Source organism: Diprion similis, chromosome 12, assembly GCF_021155765.1.
Source record: "Diprion similis isolate iyDipSimi1 chromosome 12, iyDipSimi1.1, whole genome shotgun sequence".
NCBI classification, from domain to species: domain Eukaryota; kingdom Metazoa; phylum Arthropoda; class Insecta; order Hymenoptera; family Diprionidae; genus Diprion; species Diprion similis.
In genome coordinates, this window is record NC_060116.1 from 15241596 (window position 1) to 15263387 (window position 21792).

At 46.0% G+C, this 21792-nt stretch overlaps 1 protein-coding gene across 1 annotated transcript in view; it reads right to left on the bottom strand.

Annotated features, from left to right (window-relative positions):
* Positions 1-21792, bottom strand: part of LOC124413114 (probable tyrosine-protein phosphatase F54C8.4) — a 49279-nt gene that overhangs the window by 6778 nt on the left and 20709 nt on the right. Inside the window, exons 3-6 of the mRNA XM_046893486.1 lie at positions 18325-18356; positions 17163-17250; positions 13491-13570; positions 2561-2604 (exon numbers count right to left, since the gene is read on the bottom strand). Coding sequence (XP_046749442.1) covers positions 2561-2604; positions 13491-13570; positions 17163-17250; positions 18325-18356 — 244 coding nt within the window. The remainder of the gene's footprint in view (positions 1-2560; positions 2605-13490; positions 13571-17162; positions 17251-18324; positions 18357-21792) is intronic.

Below are 21792 nucleotides of genomic sequence, written 5' to 3' on the forward strand. Positions count from 1 at the left end.
GTCTCCGATTCCCGGACAAGATGTCTGATCGAAGGGCGTGCGGCTGCCGACCGTCGACGTGCGTCGAGTGAGGATAACGCCGAGGGGCAGTGCTCGAAGACGAGTCGACGAGTCGAGGAAACCAACGGGCTGCCTACCACCTGGGTAGCAAATCAACATATCCTGGTGAGATAAGATCAGGCGGTGGTGGAGGCTTTGATGGAAGCCGCTTGATCGACAGTGATACCAACCGCTGCAGACATAATTGTTTGTACGCTCAAGACGTACGAGTGGTTTACGTAACGGGGCGTTCTCCGCGTGCAAGCCTCCAAAGTATTGTCACCTAAAGCGATGGCCTGTCGAAGAAGTCGCAAGAGCGAAGGGAAAACCTGGTCCCAAAGCCCGTCGATACCAGCGACGAACCCAGAGCGTCATCCGGAAGTGAATCTTCGGGGCGGATCTATCGAGCAAAAGCAATTGCAATTGACGAACAGTGCCATGGTGACGTCGGAATGGCGGTCAGTTCTTCTGCCGGCTGGTTATGGCTTCCGTTGACTGATGTTTGATTTCAACTTCCAAACAACGGGGGGTCCCGCCGATCCGTGCCGGCACACACCGACGCCTGCAGTAGGTACCTACGCTCTGGGAGTGCCGGTGCTCTGTACAAACGATCGACCATGGTTGGTCTCTTCAAGCCTAGTGGATCGGTCTCTTCTTCTTTCTGGGCCTCCTCCGCATCCTCGATCCACGGCATGTTCGTAACTCGCCACCCATTGCTTCGGCGCTCTCTTGTTCTTCGGGATGAAATTAATACCGGACTAATTTTTACGGGTAGAGCCTCGCGTCGAGGAGGAGAGCGATGATGCCCGTCTGGCGGAAGGAACGGACGCCTGATGGAGGAGCGCGCATATCACATATCGTCTTCTTGCAACACACTGCACCCAATTGCCAGGCGAAGAGAAACGAGAGTAAGCAGGAGGCGCTACCGCGCGTTAATATACGGCGTGTAATATACTCCTATAACGAATCAGGGCGGAGGTGCCTCGGGCCGTGGAGGAGGCAGCACCGACTGCCAACGAGACCATGAAAAGAGCCGAAAAGTAACGCTGCTTCTGCCTCCGGCCGAGATCACCGATTCTCTGCCCCTGCGCACACGCCTAACAGTTTCCGTGCTACCATGGTAGCTTCTTCACCGGCGTAATCCTGTCCCGGAGCCACTCTGGAAACTTAATGTGGCAATATGATGTATACACGCCGGGATAGATCGACGAAGTAAGACTTGCCCGCCAGCCCTGGTACCGCGGACCGTTTAACCCTCCGCACTTACGACATCGCACACCTCTCTTCGCTTGGAACCTCAATTAAAATACAATATCCTTGGATAGACAGTGCGCATTTGTAATTTCTTTGCGCAAACGAAGATGGATGAAAATAGAGTTCCTTTAAATTGAAAGACCGCCTAGGGGAAGGTGAACATCGGCAAGCCAACTGCCAAATAATCCCAGAATGAAAATTTGCATTTCCCTTGTAGCTATAGTCACTCTGGTATTTCGATCATGTGTGCATTCTACAGTTGGGTGGAATCAAGTGTTTCATCGAGTTGTAAGCTGGTCTTTGCGAGGAAACGAATCTCCGACGTTTGCAAATTACATTTCCGTTGGCAGCGTGCCTTTTCCCAGTTCCATTCAGAATCAGCGACGGCGAACTAACCGGAAAGAAATTTTATTCTTCTGTGAACCGCGCATGAAACATTTTTAAATTATGATATTTGAAAGAAGACGCAATCGCTTCAACCCCTAAACGCAGATTTTCACCAAAAGAGAATCCCCGTAACGATCATGTGAAATCAAATATCACACCACGCAGGAGGATCCATCTATACCTGGATCCGAGGAGCCAGTCGATGCCGAACCCGATGACTGCAGTGAAGAAGTGGGTTCCAAAGTGAGATAGACAAGTGGAATTGGAGGGGCGCGAGACATCGTTGGTATCGTTGAAGAAGGAGGAAGAGGAGAAGGAGGAGGAGGAGAGGCAAAGACGGCGACGTCGCGCGTCTAGAATCGAGTATTGATAAATGCTAAGTGGCAGGCGATGGATGGGCAGCAGCGGCTTCTTTGCGTCGGAATGTGCCTCGACCCCCGCAGCCTCCCACCCCTCGCCAGATCATTTTCAGAGTCATTCTTTCGAGTGAACCGTATGGCATTCCACCGATCGGAAATCCCGGTGGAAAAGGAACTCGTAAAGTCGAAACTAGGAGGCTGCGCAAGTAGATTTAGGGGCGTTCTCCGTTCGAACAATTTGACGCGGATAAAGAGATGCGGAATCAGAGCAAAGGGTATTATTTTTTCTTGGAGGACATTGCGCACCATTTGACCGAAAGGAACTTTCCTTTTGGTCGGCGTTGATGTACGACGTCAGATAATTAACAGTGCTTCGAAACTCCGCGTGGGCGAAGCCGAGTCTCGCGGTCATTGCTTATACGGAAGCTGGAGCATTGCAACGAGCGCGGATCTTCGGTAACTATAGCGCTGCGCAATGTACAGTGTAAGAAAAGATGTTTACCAAAGTTGATGAAACTTACCCGCCTCACTGTTGGCCGTGAAGTCCTCCACCGCCTTGAAGAATCTGCAACAGAGAAGATGAGCAAAAAGTTTGAGACTCGAGAAATGCAGGGCGACACACACACACGCGCACACACAAAAGGGTGAATGAACTGAAGGTTATAACAGCGTGATTTAAAACGGTTAATGTAAACATGCGGAGTATGAAAATTGGCGGAATGAGATAATCTAATGAATTCATGGGGCGGGTAGGGCGAAGGCTTGTACGGGGCGTGAATAAAGCCGAGATGGCGGTAAAGCGCGATTACGATGCAAGCGCTGCAAAACTGTCCGGCGTCCCGCCGCGCGAATACGAGCATTACGCAAATGCCCGGGTGCCCATCGCTGCGTGCGGTTTTTGGTCCCGGTTCGCGAGCTGAGTGACGCCCGAGTAATAATTTGCCGTGTTCTCTTATTTATCTTTGCGATACTGCTAATTTTAGGGTAGCCCGATCCCTCCTCCTCCGCCTCCTCAGCCTCGATCGTCCTGCAGAAGAGGACGAAGGACGAACGGAGGAGGCAGAAGCAGCTGCGGGCCAGAAACCGGCCGGAGCTCGCCTGATCAAATTTCTGTCGAGTTAAGAAAAATAATAATCAGCTAAATAAATATTCAAATATGGTAACTGCCCGCTCTAACTGGTCGTGTAATAGCTCTGTAATAGGTATGCATGTAATACGCCCCAGCGTTGGGCCACCAAGAGATATGGTAACGAGATCCGAAAGTGTTGCTACACATTATAATACACGCATGAGTACCTCGCTCAGTTCTTTTATAACACTGCAGCAGGGCGACGACGACACGCCATGATATTTCCTCTTTAATCTTCCGCTAATTCAGAATGTAAACAACATTCGACAAATCCTGCATTGATAAGCTTACGCCTCGGTCTGTCGATGCTAGGTTCAATTCCGCAGCCCTTTCTAGCACGCCTGTCACTTCAGGAAATGTTTCATGTGAAAACCTAACAAAACGTCATTCGTTACGGGTCGGATTTGTTGGAAACTGGTAGTAAGGAACTCGATTGAAAAGCTCTTCGTTGGTCATTTCCAGGATTTTAATATTACCTCGGTTGTGAAAGCTTTCCAAAAAAAATCTCAGTAGGGGTAGAGAAAAATAAAAGATCCTGCACCATTCCGAGATGAAGAAAACCCTTTTGTTTCCCCCTGTTGAAAGCCACGTCCCGGGTTACATCGTAAGATATTTGAGGTATCGGAGAAGAGAGAGGAAACGAAGATCGAGGCGGGGCTGAAGGAAGGAAAAGAGAGACCCTTAATAGTCGGAGCCCATTACGCTAAACGATTTGATTAGAGATTCGGCGAGAAGGCCGAGAGCCGTTGGCTGCTCCTAAGAAGCGCGGCGCTCTTTGAGATCACCGAACAAAATATCTGCTCCTCGCAGATTCGAAGATAGCTTCTCTACGGGCGCTCACAATAATTCACGGCCGAATTCCACGCGTTCTCATCCGATGCCGAGGGTACGTATAACAGCGTGTCTGCTGCTCGCTTCGCGTCTCTCTCTCTCTCTCTCTCTCTCTCTTTTCTCTCTCTGTCCGAGTTATTAACGAACGGTCAGATCCGAACCGACGACTTGTCGATAAATTAGCACTCGCCGTTTGGTTTTTTCCCAACTTTCCCGCCACCTTCTCTTGGTCCTCTCCAGGTGCCGCTGGTCGATTCGGTTTAGCCTCAGAGAATCCGAAGTAAGTTTCACCGGATTCTGATCATTGCTTACCAAATTTCTCAACACTTCTCTCGCCCCGTCACATAATCTACGAGTGTCGTCCTCCCTCATTATCATTATTTCTAACGCGATATCGGGTTTCCCTTTCTCTTCCTTTCCTCACTCCTATTCCCAACACGCCGCACGTTTACCAACTTCACGGCTTTCGACTCTCCCTCGGGTTCGGTGGCATTGTCCAATTCCCGATTGCGGGGCGTATTAGCCCTAATAGGCCTCATCCCTTTCATCTTCCGGCCTCACCCACGCCTCACTGGCAACCCCTCACCCCCTGCAGGATCGGCCCCGATTAGCCCAACGTTATTATTACCACTAATTCGTTTCAGCGGGTGCATTCATTCTAATATTAACTCGCCACACTATCGAACGATGTGGTACCTGTTAATGGCCACGTGCCCTAGCCTCCGTAATGATCCTCGAGTCCGATTATTCTCTGTCATTATTGTGCGGCACGCTCACCGCTCAAGAGATGAGAGAACGAATTGTTTATCAGAATTTCTCCCGGGAAGTAAAGGAAAGAAAAGAAAAGAAGAAGATCCCAAACACCGAGCGGGATAAAAGTGAATGCGGCCTGAGACAAAGGGTGCAGCGGTGACTCGTGATTGGACGGAATACAATATGCGACGGTATCGATCAAGGAGAGACAAGCGGTCGAGACTCGAAACACGTAGGAAGAAATATCGATAGCTGGAAAACGGCTACGGTCTAACGCGGCGTGGCGCCCGGCCAAAAACCGCGTGAAAAATGACGCTAGTCAAATTAATTTGAGTTAGATTTGAATTACAAATTTCCTCCTCACTATCCCTACCAGCAGCGTCAGGGGGTGAGCCGCAGAGGTGTCGGCGAACACGGGACTTCACGCGCTCGTCACAGTGGGTAGCCAATGCACATTTGCTCCCCGAAGCTCCGGATTAGTTCTTCTTCGGGACGAAAAACCGCCAACACTCTTCTGACGCATCTCGATAGCGAACGAATCGTTTAACTCCGTAGCGTCATCAATATTTATGCATGTGTAAAGAAGAAAAATGAACAGAGAGAGAGACACGAGGTGAGGAGAGAGGAAGGAAGAAAAACCAACAAACGTCCATCGATCAGCTGCGGGAATTTCCATGGGCCCCGTGGACGAATTCCAAACAAGATTTGCGTAACTAGGCTGCAGACAGCAATCCAATAAAATGAATATTTCACAAACGACGGAATGTATAATCGCTTTTTATTCAAAGACGTCGTATTTTTTTTACCAATTGGTGATTATTAAATCCCTATGTCGGTTCAACTTTTCTCCAATATCTTGAACCGATCCTCTGTTCAGATCCCATAGTTACCGGCGTTGATTTCGCCTTTACCTTTACGGCGTGGTATCAATTCTCCTTTTTGTTCCGAGTAATACGAGTTCCTCCGAGCCACGGTTGAGAAACTTATAAGTGAAGAACGCGAGACGTTAAACTGACTTAAAGGAAACGTAGACAATTAGCGCAGAGCCTCCAGCTCCGTTTCAACGCCGGTTTTTTGAAGAGGCATATTATACTCACTCGGCGCGTGCAGCATACGAGCTTATATAGACGACACTGGTTCGCTCATTTGAATATCACCGGGGGCCTGCACGCGTGTGGCCTTCGTCGTTCGTTCGCCCGTTATCCTTAAAATAATATCTTTTATTATACTCTCCCCGGTTTCGGCTGTACAGCTAGGAACAACGGATGAACTCGTCGTCGAGAGCGCCACGCCGACGTTCGCATATCGCATTGAAAATATATCTTCAGATTAATCGCGCTGTATTCACCGATAAAAAACCATGTCGCGCTATTTATCTCCCGAAACGGGACCGCGCGCGGCGCAAGGATCAGGACATTTACATCGAAATATGGGCGTTCGCTTGTTGTGCGAGATTAAGCCCTCGCCGAGTTTCGATAAGCTCGGTGCCGGAGCACCGCGAGACAACTTGTGTAAATAACACTCGAGTATGATAAAAAAAGAGGAATCATCAATGCATTCGGAGATGTATTTGAATTACTGATAAAGAAAATTGTTGCAACGAAAATTCGGGCAATAACGGTGCTCGATTTGCCGCCAGTCTTGCAGTTCCAGCGTCTCTTCTCGAAAAGAAAAAACGATGCACGCGAAGCGTTGGATAATTGCGGTTCGAGATAAAAAAAAAAACTGGTTCTGAAATAGTAACATATGTGTTACGGCCTAAAACCAAACCGAACGGCCTAGCAAGGCTATTGGTTTCTCGCCTCATTTCTGGGATGTGAAAGAGGAGGAAACGGCGGAGGTGGAGGCGGAGGGGGAGGATGACACATTCGCATCGCGCGCCCGGCGCCAAAAAGAGGATGAAGAATAAGAAGAAGTGGCGGGGCGACAAAAACTCGGCGCGAATTTACGTAACGGAAAAAAAATCCCCGGGGTGGTCCAGGAGACGCGCATGCAAGAGGTTGACCGTCGTGGCCGCGGCGATCCCACGGAACCCGTCGCGAGCTCCGCTTCGCCGTGCCACTTTAAGTCGCGCGAGGTAAGAAGTAAGACGCGAAGCGCGTTATGCATATGAGCGACCGTGACGACCTGCCACCCACGTCCGATTCCCCCGGTCCAACCCTCGGGAGACTTGGGAATCACGGGCAAAACCACGTCAAAACATTTGAGTTGGGTGCATCTACCAACGAGCTGTACGCTGTCGCGTTCACAATCAGTCCTTTCTCTTCGGCGTCGTCGACAAGATCCTTGGCCAGGATCTACTCGTAGGGAAATTATATGGATAGCTACGTTTCCTTCGTTTTCAATTTTCGATTTACTCACAGTGAGCTTGTGCGTAATCAAACCTGAATTATGTATACTTCAGAAATCTTCAAGTCGATTCATAAGTTCAAAATCATCAAGACTTGAATGATTTCGAAAGTTCAGATTCAACGAGTGTTGAAGCCTTCAAATGACTTTATGAATCCAGAAGGTTTCATTACAATTCAAATGACTTCGAATTGCATCACAGAGCTTCACCACGAAGTGTTTCCGAAAACCATGATTCTCTGAACGATGACAAACTCGAGTTACATCTGTGGTTTTTATTTTCAATAAATTACATTAAAATACCACTTAATCACAACAGCGATTGGCAAAACAAGTCGACGTGACTATATTCTCATAAAAAGGGAGAACCAAAGAAGATATGCTAACAGACCGATCTTCTCTACTCTCCAGCACAACGAGCATGTTTTCCCACCGTGTATAACAAGCAAGCTCAAAGGTTGCACGGTCTCAATACAAACGATCAAGATCTTTTTTTTCGCGGGCAAGGAGAGAAGCATCAGGTTACAACCAGGCGAACACTACCCCGAGAGAAGCATTGTCTCGCTGCGCTTACTCTCGACAAAGCTACGCTTATGTAGTTATACGCTATACGTGTAGTACATTACGCGAGAGCAGCGAAGAGTCGACAGAAGGAACATAGGTTATATGTTCGACGTCTGGCGAATAAAGACGTCGAGAGCCAGGCGCCATCCTCCCCTTCGCTCTGTCGTCCTCTCGTCCTCTCGTCCTCTCGTCCTCTCGTCGTTCTCTGATCCTCGGGTCCTTCGATCCTCCCACGCGACGAACAGTTCGCGTGAGTCGCGCGAGTCCACAATCGCGTTGTTCAGGAATTATTCATGGGAATTTGTTCGTTGTATGAATTTTTTCGACACCGTAAGTTTCTAATAGTTGAAAACACCTATGATAAATGTACCTGTATAGAATTGTTGCGACAATACGGCGCAGGACATTGGAAGCAAATTAGTGAAACACGGTGACAGAATCGTTCAAAAGCTATCCAATTACTACATGAAATTGTTGCCAAGTTGTTGCGTATAACAGGATTTCAATCTCACTGCAAGTCAATTTCACATGTCTTGTTGCATCAGGTAAATTCAGGGACTGCTTCCCCCTCGATATGCACCGCGTGGAAAGTTTATCAAAACCGCAAGTCCTCGGGGTCCGACTGTCGAGGATGCAGCAGGCAGGAGGAGAATGTATGCCTGCATGTGGCAGCGGTGAAACATACTCGAGCGATCGAGTCGCATTAGCGGGTTTGTATATTTCAATTAGCACCGCATTCCACGTGAAATTGCTCAATCCGCAGCGGGCGTGCTATACCCTAACGAGACTCTCTCTCGCCGGGTTTAATATCTCGGATTATCACCGCCATCAACCGGCCCAGGACGCGACGGGACGCTGCAAACCGGCCGCGACGTCCGCGTCAAAAGGTATTGAGCTCCCGCCAGGATTCCCTCTTTTATCGGTTACAGATTGGCCGCGCCTCCGCGGGTCCGACGACTAAACGCGGAATCTAATCCCTAGCTGCACTGATCCTTGCCAAGGCTCTTCCTTCGAAAGAAAGGACAAGAAAATCACAGTTCAGTCTAAACCAAGAAGTCAAACATTTGGAACAATATCAAAACCAGTATTAATCATGAAATTAGTCGCATAATCTTAGGACGCTGAGGAATAGCTGCTGCGGGACATTCTATAATGAGGAATTCAGATTTTGTCACCTTTTTTTTCAAATCGCATCTCTGGCCAGCTGCAGCGGCAATTAATTAGTTATATGAGTCAAGAGAATTCGGTTCGTTCGAGTGTGAATTACGTGATGTGACAACCCGGGATGGGATACAACAAGAAGTGTGGCGTCTGCTTGTCGAACCAACACGCGCCTAACAATCTTTTTTCGCATCCTCGTGTTGCACGCGAGTCGGTAATCAAATTCTCTTCGTTGTTTTATTTATTTATTTATTCTTTTCTCATTCACTCGTCAACTTGATCTAGCAATTCCACGATGACTATAACACAGATTCGTAATTAATTAGGGGCTGAGGTTATAGGAAAAAGAAGAAACAGTGTCGAACGAAAAATATCTCAGGTCTGTTATGATTGTGTCGTAAATGAGGATTGATTTCGTGATTCTGCACGAAAAAATTGTAACGTAGATTTTACATCTGTTGTTGTTAACATATGGACATCTTGACGAAGATTTGTAAAATTAATTTGAAGATTGTAAAATCTACAATATTTTTCATTCCAGGTTCTTAACATCCTTGCATATATCAACATCTCCTTGAGCATCGAAACGTGAACACAAGCAAATCCAAACTCGCAGCTTCGAGGATTCGATGAAAGGAAGTTGATTCTGATTAGCAGAGTGACGTCGCAGGGAGAGCGAAGCAATTTGGTATCCTCGAGTCGTCCTCCACCTCCTGGAGGATGACGACGTAGCTGCGTGGGTGTTTTCGGCACCGAGGAGTCGCGCGACTTGACCAAGTAATCGATTCGAAGCCGGGCGCGCACATGGAGCGAATGGTTAAATTAAATCAAGAGCTAGCCTGCAACGGCGGCGGTTTGGATGGAGAAAAATGAAGAAAAAATACCGGCGACAATAATCACCCGATCAATTTACATAAGCTCTATCTTTAACACAAGCGGGCTCAACAACCGCACGCATTCGATTAACCCATTTTGATCTTAAGAATATTTTTTACCCTGTTCAGCCGGGATAGGAATGCGGGTATAAAATAACGCGAAGCAAGGAACATTGCCACGAGGAAGGGGAGGGAGGGAGGGATGAGGAAGAAAGAATTCCAAAGCGTAGCTGTTTGTACATACATCCGCATTCGGTATGTATAGTGATTTTTTTTTATTTCACTTATTATTTTCCACCTGCATCACGAGAGGCGCAGAGCTCGTGAGTAAATATTTCTTTAAAGCCGTGTTTATTATTAATATAATAACGTATCGAAGCACGCATAAGGTAATATACGAATATCCATAAAAAATAAATAATAAAATAAACTGAATAAACGATCGGCGCAAATAAGTGTGGACACATCGGGACGCGGCCATATCCAAGTTATAGTCATGCACGCGGTGTGGTGTACGAGTAAGCTAATTAAATACGTTAATTAAAAGACCCGAGCAGCATCGGTTTACGCGTTTGCCTTGCGGGTTTTAGAGTGTCGCATGTACACGCGCGGGTTCAAGGATATCTAGAATATTATGTGGCGCCTAGCTTAACCTCTGACTCTTTTTATCTAGTAAACCAATCCGAACCTATCAAGGATGCAGTTAATTATTATGCCTTATACCTACACGGGCAGCCGACGAGAGTGTGACCACGAAAAGGCGTCGTCGCCTCGAGGAACACCGTGAATGAGACGAATCACAGTTCCATTCCGGAAGTTTGCGACATTCCTTTCTCACCTTTGATCATCACTATGCACGATTAAATATAAACAGTCATGTAATTAGCGAATTTGTTTGTAGAAGGAAGGAAATAGCAACGCGACCGTGGATCCTTTAAATCCGCCTTCCACTTCTACCATCAGGTTCGCCACCACACTCGGAGAAAAGTTGCTTAAACTCTTCTTTTCGTACCTACTTATAGGTACTCCTCCTCTGGCCTGAAGGAGATATTATCGAGACTATAAACGCCGATTGGATATATATACTCAGGGATTCCCCTATTATCGGTAGTCGATGGGTACCTATCCGAGCCACCGATGGGTTCTGCATAGTTTGACGACGTCGTTCCCGATAGTAACGACTCTGAGATTGTAACTACTCGCGTTCCGTACCGCTTTTTCACCGCCGTCTCTCTCTCATTCCCATAACTCATCATTTACCAACTCGTAGATAAGCGCTACGGCTGTATAACCGGCAATTAAAGATAGTCCGCCACACGCTAATCGGTTATTATACTTTCTACACTAAATTCTTGCACTTTCATGCAGCTCCAACGCGTTAAAATATATTGTATGAAACGACAAAGTTAAGCAAAATTCGGATGATCGTTATTCAAGCCGAATAACTATTTTAATCCTTTCCTTAGCAGTTAAAAATAATATGAAAAATAAAATTCGTTTCTCAAAATTCCAATCAACCATCACATAAATTTCGTCTTGAATTCCGGAGCTGACACACTAAGGTTCCGGTTTACTTGAGATTGAGTATAATAGCTAATTGAGAATTTCGATGTGATGACTGGTCATCGCCCTGCGCACCATAAGTCTGTTATGATGAAAAATGGTAAAGTGCCGAGCGTCAATGATTTGAGGGATGTTTGACAGGCCTTGGCATTCAAGGTATACAGGATGTATGATCGTAATTACGAACGTTCAGAGAAGACGTCTTATTAGTAGTTTACCGAGTTGCCCTCTAGGCCCTAGTTGCCCTACTCTCCCCCGAACCTGCTGGATAGATCGGGACCGGCAATCGGCTTTCACGTCTTTCGTATGCCGATCGCCTAGCGAGGCGCACCAAAAAATCTGCAATTACACCATATTCCGTAGTGTCGAAATATGAAGAAGAGAGGAATAAAGATATAGGAAACCGATACGAGGTTGCACTCGACGGTCCCGGTAGCGTTTTCGACGCGGCGTGTGTAAAGTGGGTTCGGTTACCGAGAGATGATAAATTTTAATTTATAATCATTATTAAACCGATCGGGCAGGAGGCACAGCGTTCGCGTTACATCCAATCTTAAATTGAGTTAAAAAGTATGAAAAGAAAATTATAATATAAAATAAGCACGTTTGAAAGAAAAAAAAAAAAATAAAAATAATAATAACAACAGGAAGAAAAAATCGTTTCTCAAGCTCAGCGCTGCAGCCGAATACACCAAATGAAGACCGTACACAAGACACATTCCAGAAGAAGAAGAAGAAGGAGACTCCAGGGCGGACCTGTAGAAGATAAGAGCGAGAGAAAGAGAGATAGTAAGAGGAAGAGGCGGAAAAAAATAGGGGGCAGGAGGACCAGGAATACACAAGACCTCGTTATACGCACTTCGGTAACGAAAAGGCGATAGTGACATTGAGAGGCCAGTAAATAGCCATGATTTAACCTCTGTATCACGAGCAAGCCTTCTTCCCGCGCTGCACGATTATGAGCAAAGACAGAGGGAACTCGCGCGCCCGGTGAAAATGGTCAATTCGCACCGGTACCATCTTGGACAACGACGCCAGGCGACGGTTCAGGCTTCGGTAAATCATCGGACGTTTATTGCAGTTAATTACCCGAGCCGGCAGTCTGCAGCGGGCCTGTTTTGCATCCGCGAAGGAAGGCGCGGATGCCCGGCGCCGTTTCTGGACTCGGGGTTAACACGGTCCGCCTCATCCTCCGTCTCCTCCAAGCTCATTCTCTTTCCCGCAGGCGAGCGAGGGAGAGGAGGAGGCGGAGGAGGAGGAGGAGGAGGAGGAGAAGGAGGATAAAAGCAAAAAGAAGCCAAAAGAGAAAGGAGAGAAGAGCCACCAATGTGCGGTGTGCGGCATAGCATGGGCGTTCCGGCAAATCGAATGTCAACTTGAATACATGCATGCGATCGTTCAAGTCGGCACGGTTTGACTTCGGCTTCGATGTGCCTCAAGTTAACTATCGCGCCTTAACTACTCTCTCCTGCCTCCCCTTCGCCCTTCACCATTTTTTTCTCACTCCGCATATTATCGTACACAAGTCGACTCGCACCCAAGCCACGCGATATGATGCTACCTGGAGTGTCGGGTGTCCGCGTTGTATACCAGTCAACGAGCCCACCACCACCTAGCTACCAATTTCTTCCTTCCCTCAGGCCCGCTGGCCACGAGGATGAGCTTCTTTTGCTACGGCGCCTCGGCATTTTGCTTCTTCAGAAGCTCCATCGCTTATGGCAACTGCTCTCTTACGCACCGGTACCTACCCACAAATGGCCAGAATTTCTGCTGATCGTGATATGAAATTGTCGCGGATGTTGGACCAGCTCAATTCTCAATCAACACCGTAAGCCACAACGATGCGATGGATATTTAGTACCTTTGATTGCAAATTGTGTCAAATGATATCCTCAAAAATGTGCTAGTAGTATGAAACCGAATTGATATTACACCAGGTATTGTCGTTTGGTCTTGAGCAAATTGATGTTGAATGCTTTCGCTCTTGCATAGCTGAATGGCACGAAGTTATCTAGTCTGCAGTTTTTCATTACTGCATTACACTGGTGCATTGGTTAGAAAGTACAAACGTAATTGACGACTTGGGGAAAACAAAAAAGATGATGACCAAAAGATGGTTATGTACATGCATAGCGTGTATATACATAGAAGCATACGTAAGATCGGGAATTCGTTTTTCGTTATTTGTAATAACATACGGTGTGAGAAATGTAGTAGCCAACTTACCTCTTGACAAGCTCGATAGGTGGAATGAGTCTTCCAGGAACCATGATTTTTAAATACTTTAGACCAGCATCGGTGAGCTCCTGTAATAAGAATAATAATAAAATATACACATGGGGTTATTAGCGTTGAAATTTACGTGTATTACGTTACTTCTCGTTATAAATACACGCGACTGCAGTTGGAGTGTGTGTGTGTGTGTGTGGAACGCTGCAGGCATTCAGCCAGGCGACGATAGGAGGGAAGAAAAAGAGGAAGAGAAGAAGGAGGCGGAGGAGGCGGAGGAGGCGGAGGAGGCGGAGGAGGAGGCCTGAGAACGCGCAAGGATAAGATTATACGAGGTACGTGAGCCGGGGAGTAAGTTTGGTATACGCACACACGCGTCAGATGCCGGAGGAGGGAAGAGGGAGCGCGCGTAGAACATGTAGGACGGCACCTACGAATCAATCATTAGCCGATAATCCGTATCGGGCAATATATAGCCACCAATCTATCTGTACCATATATCGAACGCGAAGAGCGAGCGAACGAACGAGCGAGCGAGCGACTGACTGGCTGTCTGCTATCCGGGTTAGCCAACCGCGCCGCTAATTACCAGGGCTAATTATTACACAACCTTTGTTAATTATGAATAATTATAAGCGGGTGTTGTGCCGTGACGACGACTGGAAGAGACCCGAGTATATCGTGCGTTGTTCAAGAGGATCCTGTGGCTGAAGCTGCTGCCAAGCCGTGAACGGCTCGGCGGCTCAATTTCTTTGAGACACTCTCTCAGCTCTCGGGTACCTTAAAAGCAACAGATCCTGACTTCATCCGAAATGGTCGTTGGAGAAGAAGAAGAAGAAGAAGAAGAAGAAGAGAAGAAGAAGGAGGAGGCTGGACTCTCGAACAGAGACATCTCCCCCTTAGTTGCCGCGCCAGAACGCGTATAATATGCATATGCATATCCGTATGCATATGCATGAGGCCAAGGCCCCCACTACACGTTATTATCTAACGGAAAACAGGTTCTCATTACGCTCTTTCCACCTAATCGACGACGTTGCACCTGATCCGTACCCCCGGCGACGTTGCCTCTATACTCACCGCTGCAACAATGCAGCACGCCATACCAATGACTGGTTATTCGTGTCTTCATAAACCAGTAACGTAATTTTTCGAGAAGAGGAAAGACGATTCATCAGCTTCACTACTTCCATGAACCCAATTCCGATCTTTCGATTTATGATTCTTTGTACCGGAAGAAACTGAGCGAAGTGTCGCAAGCGATGACAAATGAAAGCCACTGACGCAAGCCTCTAGATCCCCCCCCCCCCCCCCCCCCCAGAGTTCTTGTCTCGGCGCAGGTTATATTAAACCAATTATATCCGGCCGATAGGTAGACGTGACAGTGACAGCAGCGATAGGTGAGCATATGTATATGTATAGTACCACCTTTGCCCGAACTCGTTGTTGGGGAGCCAGGATGAGAAGAGGCGGAGTTCGCCCCTTCTTGGAGGAAATTTTTAAAGACAAAAAAGGAATGAAAACTCTCTCCCTCTCTCCAACTGTGGAACTGCAGCGGTGTGACCGATCACGCAACGATATCCTATCTTCTTCGTTGGTGCCTCGTGGAAGCTGGTAAGGTGTAAGGCAGGGTACATATTACGGGATTCTTCTTCAACCCCTTAGGCGAAGAATTAGACCCGATGACGAGGCGTTTTTATACGCCTAATATATACCCACCGCCCTGGTCACGCAGGGATCAACATTTGTCATAACATCGCTAAGGGTCTTTATGAATATCCACTTGACCGGTTGATTTCATACAAGCTTATCATATACCAATACAAAGAGACCTAATAGGTCTCTTTCAGACAGCGATGAAAAGAAATTTCGTAAATATTTTTCTGTAGTTAAGAAGTGGCCTAATTCCAAAGTGATAGATTTGCCCAGAGACAACGCGAGAACCGCCATCTTCTTCTTATTTTTCTTCTTCTTCTTCTTCTTCTGCTTGAGGTTGAGATGTCTCGACACCAAGTAACTTTATTAAGACAGCAAAGCACACTAGCCTTGATACCATCTCTTCACGGTTCATTATAAGGCCCTTTGTTTTAGTGAATGAGTCTTCTCCTCGGCCGGCTCTATCTAGCTCTCCTTTTTTGTGTTCAGTGTTTTCGGGCGGATCACGATGACAGATCAACGGGCACCGGCGTGGGGATGAAGGATTCATTAAGTAATCTGCTCCAATTAGGCGGGGGTGTGACACCAAGGAATTTGTACATTAATTATTCATGATCATATAAGCTTATTAATACTTTTATCTTATACCGCCCAACGACCAGACCAGAACGAACGAACGAAAGTACGAACGAACGAACGAAACACGAATGACTATAAAGAACTCCAGCAAAGCGATGCAATTGCGAAATGCCCACGTGGCGGAACGGCGGTAATTAACATGCCATTTGTCTACAATTAACGGTCTTGCAGGCGAAAGGCCGAGCGGTATGGATATTTCGTGAACGAGTTGTAATTTTATTTATTCTCTTTTCCCCTCTTTATAATCCTCGAGTAAAATTGAACCTGTTATCAAACCGATCGACCATGTAATAAAGTTTCTCCCAAATACCAGTCCGAATTTATTATACGCGTGCCGGTCATTGGACTTGAGGTAAAAAACACACACGAAAATAGAAAAGGAAAAAGTAAACAAACAAACAAATAAGAAATTTAAAAAATAAATAAATAAAGGGAGATTGAAAAAAAACAAAAAAATAAGGCAACTTTGGTGGACTAGAAATCTCACTTTCCTTACAAGATAAGCTCACGTTTTTTGTTGAACCTGTTAAGAGCGAGAGAAATAGAGGATCGGGCGGTGAGTTGAGAAAAAAACGAGGTGTAAGAAAACCGACTGAAGCCAAGCTTATTAATATAATTGATCGGTCTTCCGTTCTGACAGGTCTGACCTAGAAAACCCGGAGTTGTAGTCACTTGCTCGAATGGCTCTTAGGCCGTTCCGTAAGCCCGCGGACGGGGTTTCTCTGGACCCTACGGAACGGCTACAGGGCGAGGAAGATAGTGCAACTATTCCAAAAATCTAATAACAAGTTGATTAGCCTGTCGCGTCCGGGTCCCGACCACAATAAGTTCTTTGTCTCCGCGGGTCTGCAGCCAAGCTTCTGCAGGTGAGAAGTTGAGGAGGAGGACTAGAACCACAGAGATAAGAATAGCGATAAATTTTTCATTTTTCTCCTCCGCTATCTCTGGCGCATCTGGGAATGCAGTCTGCTGCAGGGTGGCTGACACCGATCGTGCGTTGACGTTGCGCGACGAGTATTCGTACGTATAATGTAATAAATAAAAACTGTTGACTGAATTCGATCGTCGAGGAATAAGCGAAGATAGATCGATGGGTAGATCGATCGATCGATTCCAGGCATTGTAGGATGGCAGATATAGCCCAAGCTATTGCTCTGCCTACCGCCATATTACGGGAGCAATCGGGTTATCTCGAGAGCGATTACGGTAGACGACGCGAGACAGCGATCGATCGACCGATCTTGCCTGATCACGTTGGTTCCGTGTAACCAACAACTTGCACAAGACGCTTCACGTGTTCCTTGGCGGATCGGAGTACAAGGCGTGGCTGTGAGCTTCCAGCTTACGCGACAAATCATTGACAAATTTACTCACCCTTTGATCGTAGTAACGGTGAGTGTTGGTGAGGTCTATCACGTACTTCATCCTCGGTATCGCTTCCAGCAACATTTTTGGCGTGAATCTGAAACCGAAAAACGATCAACGGTTTTATACGTTTCTTTCATTATCTTTTATAGCACGACCGTTAGAAGAGGAGGTTCGTGTCAACGGATAGGGTCAAAATATCAGTAACGAAAGGTCGGCGAGAGAGAGGACGCATTGACTCGATGATGTATATTTAACTGGGGGTTGGGGAGGGCGGGGGTGTCGGTCGAAATAGTTCCTCAGCCCCCACGATATATCAAATTGCCGAGCGAATAAGGGAAAGAAGAAGGAAGAGGGTAACCGCGTCAGGCAGGCAGGCAGGCAGGAAGGCACGCGCATACCGAACCCCGTGGAGCAGCCCCTTTGTCTTAACGAACCACCCCATAAATAAACACCCGCTGTCCCTGACCTATTAAAAATGATAATAAAAAGAAAAGGATACATACAAAAAAAAAAAAAAACGTAAAAAAAACGTAAAAAAAAATAAACAACAGCAACAGGAGAAATACAAAATAAAAATCGAATGTTATACATAGTAGAGAAAATTTATCGCAAGGCTAATCGATTTAAAATCCACTAACGAACCGCTAATGTGATATTTAGGATTTATGTTGCAGCCCCGTCAGCTGACGTTATACTACTATTTAATCATCGGGAAATATAGGCTAGCTAATTTCACATACCTATAGACATATATCTTGCGCCCCACTGAATAGGGTTCAGATGAAAATAATGTCCGTATATTTTTTCGTTGAAAACACGGAGGCCCACTCGGAAAATTGATATGGGTTATAATCAGAAAATTTTTGGGCCAGACGCAGACTGGACTTTATTATTTTCGACCCGTTAGATGGTTTGAAAATTAGTTAGGTGTAACAGAATTTCACCTCGGATGTAATTGGATCAGCTGTATAACTAATAAGGTATAAGAGTTGTTGAGTTATAAGGATACAAGGCAGGAGGACAGGTGTTAAGGACGGTAATCGAGGAAGGGGAGGAAAGCCCATAACGTGAAGTAATCCTCGAGGTAAATAATTGGAAAATTATTGATTAATGATCGTAACTGATATGGTGTAACGAAGAGGAGAGAGAAGAAACATTGCAAACTCACCGCTGATCTGGCTCTAGGTTGTTCGTCACCGTCTGAAACAGAGAATAAGAAAAATATATTAAAGAAAAATAAGAAAGGGATATATTTATTATATATTAGGGTGGCGCAAAAAAACCGACTATTTTTTTTTTTTAGTTTCGTGTGAAAAAATCATAGTTTTTTACGTTATAAGAGCTCACTCCAAGGGACAGCTCAAAAAAAAAAAATGTTAAGAGCTCGCTCCAAATTTTTTAAAATGTCAAAAACCGTCAAAAAATTGAATTAAAAAAATTATATTTTCAGTATTTTGTTTGACTTTTAATTCATGTCGTGGTGTATTGTTATCGTTTCTTTCTTACTAAATTGAAGAAAAAAAATTTATGAAATTTTAATATGAATATTAAAAGGTCGCTCGAAAAGATCTAAAGAAATGCACCAAAAAATTGAAAAAAAATTATGAGCGATCTTTCAAAATTCAAATTTTGAACTGAAACTTTCGGAAACTTATTTTTTTTTTTGTCTATAAAATTATACCGTAACGAGAAAAAAAAAAAAAAAAAAAATCAATTTTTGCCGATTTCTGACGTTTTAAAAAATGTGAGGCGACCTCTTAAAATTTTTTTTTCTTAACTGTCCTTTGGAGTGGGCTCTTAAAACATCAAAAATTGACATTTTGTCACACGAGACTCAAAAACAAAAAAAAAAAATAGTCGGTTTTTTTGCGCCACCCTAATATATATATAGATACGTATATATACCTACATATATATATATATAAAGAAGAGAAAAGGGAAAAAGAAGTGACAGCTAATGAGAGCTAATGAAATCGTGCTCGAAATAATTAATAACCCGGTATCCCATAACCCCGACTGGATTAACATGTTCCTTAGGCAACACGGAGAGGAAGGCTCCATCATTTATGGAGTTGGCACTAAGACATAATCCGTGCATGCACAGGCATAGAGCCGGCAGCGCGGTAAACCTCTGCGTAAGAATACACCCGGGGCCCTCATCTGAAACGCGCGTCATTGCCTGCAAGTTTATATAATTAATCGCGCCAACCTGTCGTGAACCGCGCGCGCGCGGGGCTGCGGGACGAGATGATAATTAATCACGCGAAAGGCCAAGATGCCGGGGAAACCCCCTGCGGGGGATAGAAGCTAGAGATCCTGAGGAGTTGGACGTAGAAGAAGGCGGACGATAGAGCCGAAATTTTCGCTTTCGAACAAGCATAAGTTTCCTCCACATATATGTGTGTATGTGTGTGTGTGTGTGTGCGTGCATACACCAAATATCGACAGAATCTGCATACGGACAGATTAGTTGCGTAATTACCAGAGAATTTTGTCGGCGAACGAATGAACGGATGAATACATCTATTCGCGCCCAGAGGTGACTAATAGGCCCGTAACTCGACTCACCGAAAGCCGCGCCTTCGGGCCATTATTTATTTATTTGTTACCATATGTATTTAGACACAGCGACAAGACGGAGAGCTAAGAACAGTATTTATTTTCCTATTCCATTATTGTTTCGATGTATAATGCACGATTTCGAGATGAAAGAGATACATTCTTTCCAAGAACCCCGGCATAAAGCCCATCTCGACAATATGTTTTTCAATTTCAACACCTACCTGACCCGCCTGCAGATAAAGATCGAAGTTCGGTATCCTCGAATGAGCGAAAAGAGAATTAGCAGAGGGTTCTGCGAACGGGAAGCTGGGTCAGCTCATCAAGGTGCAAAGACCGACCTGGTGTAAAGGTGGATAGTGGAGAATTAATAGAGGAGGACGAGAGTAACCGTGCCGCAAAGCAGAACTCGCCTAAGGTTCCTCTCCTGGGAAGGAGAAGTCCAAGTCGGCGTTACACACGTGGAATGCGCGTTATTAATTACACCGTAAAACTTTCATTCGAATATCATCATCATATGGGTGGGCTAAAAATAATTACAGGTTACAGGAGGGGGGCATTGCGATTGGTTGGGCGTGTAGATATCAAGGTGAGAGAATACCTATATCGTGCAGCTGAGGTGCACCGAGTCGCAGGCGGCTCTGAGTTTTTCGTTGCATTAATCCTCCGACTCTGCAATGAGATCCTTTTCTCGTAGCAGTGAGAAGACGCGTTCTTCACCGAATCCTACACCTATCTTCAGCATCGATGAGTTTCGCCATCGACACTGAACCCCGTCCAGAAAGAAAAAATCGAAACTCGAGCTCGAAATAACTTGAAATTGTGTTTCAAAAAACGTTAAGAGGAGGCGACTTACAAGGCGACCATACGTTGCAGCTCGTAAATCTCGCCAAAGTTGAACGGTTCAATTTTTGAAGTATAAATTCAAAGTGTCCGTCATATGAAGGTGATTGGTGGTGTAGACATGATGCAATTCTGGTAAGGAGGATTGAAACTCCAGCTGTAGAAGTCAAGTTCCTTCCATATCCTTCGTAGGAAGGAACGAAGGTCGAGATAACGTGTAAGATGCATGTATAATTTGTAGCCAGCGACAAGGATCGATCGATGCATGGCGAATGATGGAAATAAATGGCGGAGGGTATCGCGGCTCCCCTCTCGTAAATGTTCGCGTCCCGTTGTCGGCGTCCTATAAATACGTGTATTTACATGCGCTGCAGAATGTACCACCGCTGACACAGTTCTCCAGGAGTCGCATGACCCGGGACCCTCTCGACCCGACAGCGGCAGCAGCCTCGTCCGAGGAAGGAAGGCGTATAATCGCGCGATATCGGGCACGGGGATCAATTTGTCCAACTGAGCGCATGCATGGACATTGCTGGAAATATTGTTGCGCCAGAGTTATGACCCCCAGCCTTCCAAGAGTCACGACGTTGCTTCCAGCGCACGAGACACTCTTAAAAATCCATGTGCACCCGGATAATGTCCGAAGGGATTTCAACATTGCCAGCCACCCTGGGAGTCTGAAAGAGTAGAACCTTGAGATACCGTGAGAAATCAAATTGCTACCAGCCTGATGTGATCGAAACGGTTTGAGGACTTCCGGGTACGTCTTTTCGAAAATTAAGTTCGATGGTGGTCAAGATGACAGATTTTTCTGATCAAGAGTTGACGTTCGCATATGATTGTTGATGAATTGAAACCGTTTTCTAACGTTTTCAAGCATAGCACGTTAGTGGTGAACACATGCCCTGGTGGATCTACGACGTGGGTGCAGATGGGAATCCTTGACCCTATGTGAAATGCGTCGCTAGTGAATACGAAGAGTGCTTCCACTGCAGCCGAGTGACCGACGATATTCGCGGACAGTATTTACTTTCGAAGGCATCCGCAAAGAAGAGAAGAGTCGAGTCGAGTCGAGCCTTCGCCTCGTTGAGAAGGTACGAGCTGCAGCCCGGAGATTTACAGCTTTCTCGGGGTAAGAAGGACTATTATGCTCCTCGCGAATCTTGAAACGGTGCCTGAGCATATGTGGAAGATGAGTCGAGGAGCCCACCTGCAAGATTTACTCCTCTCATCC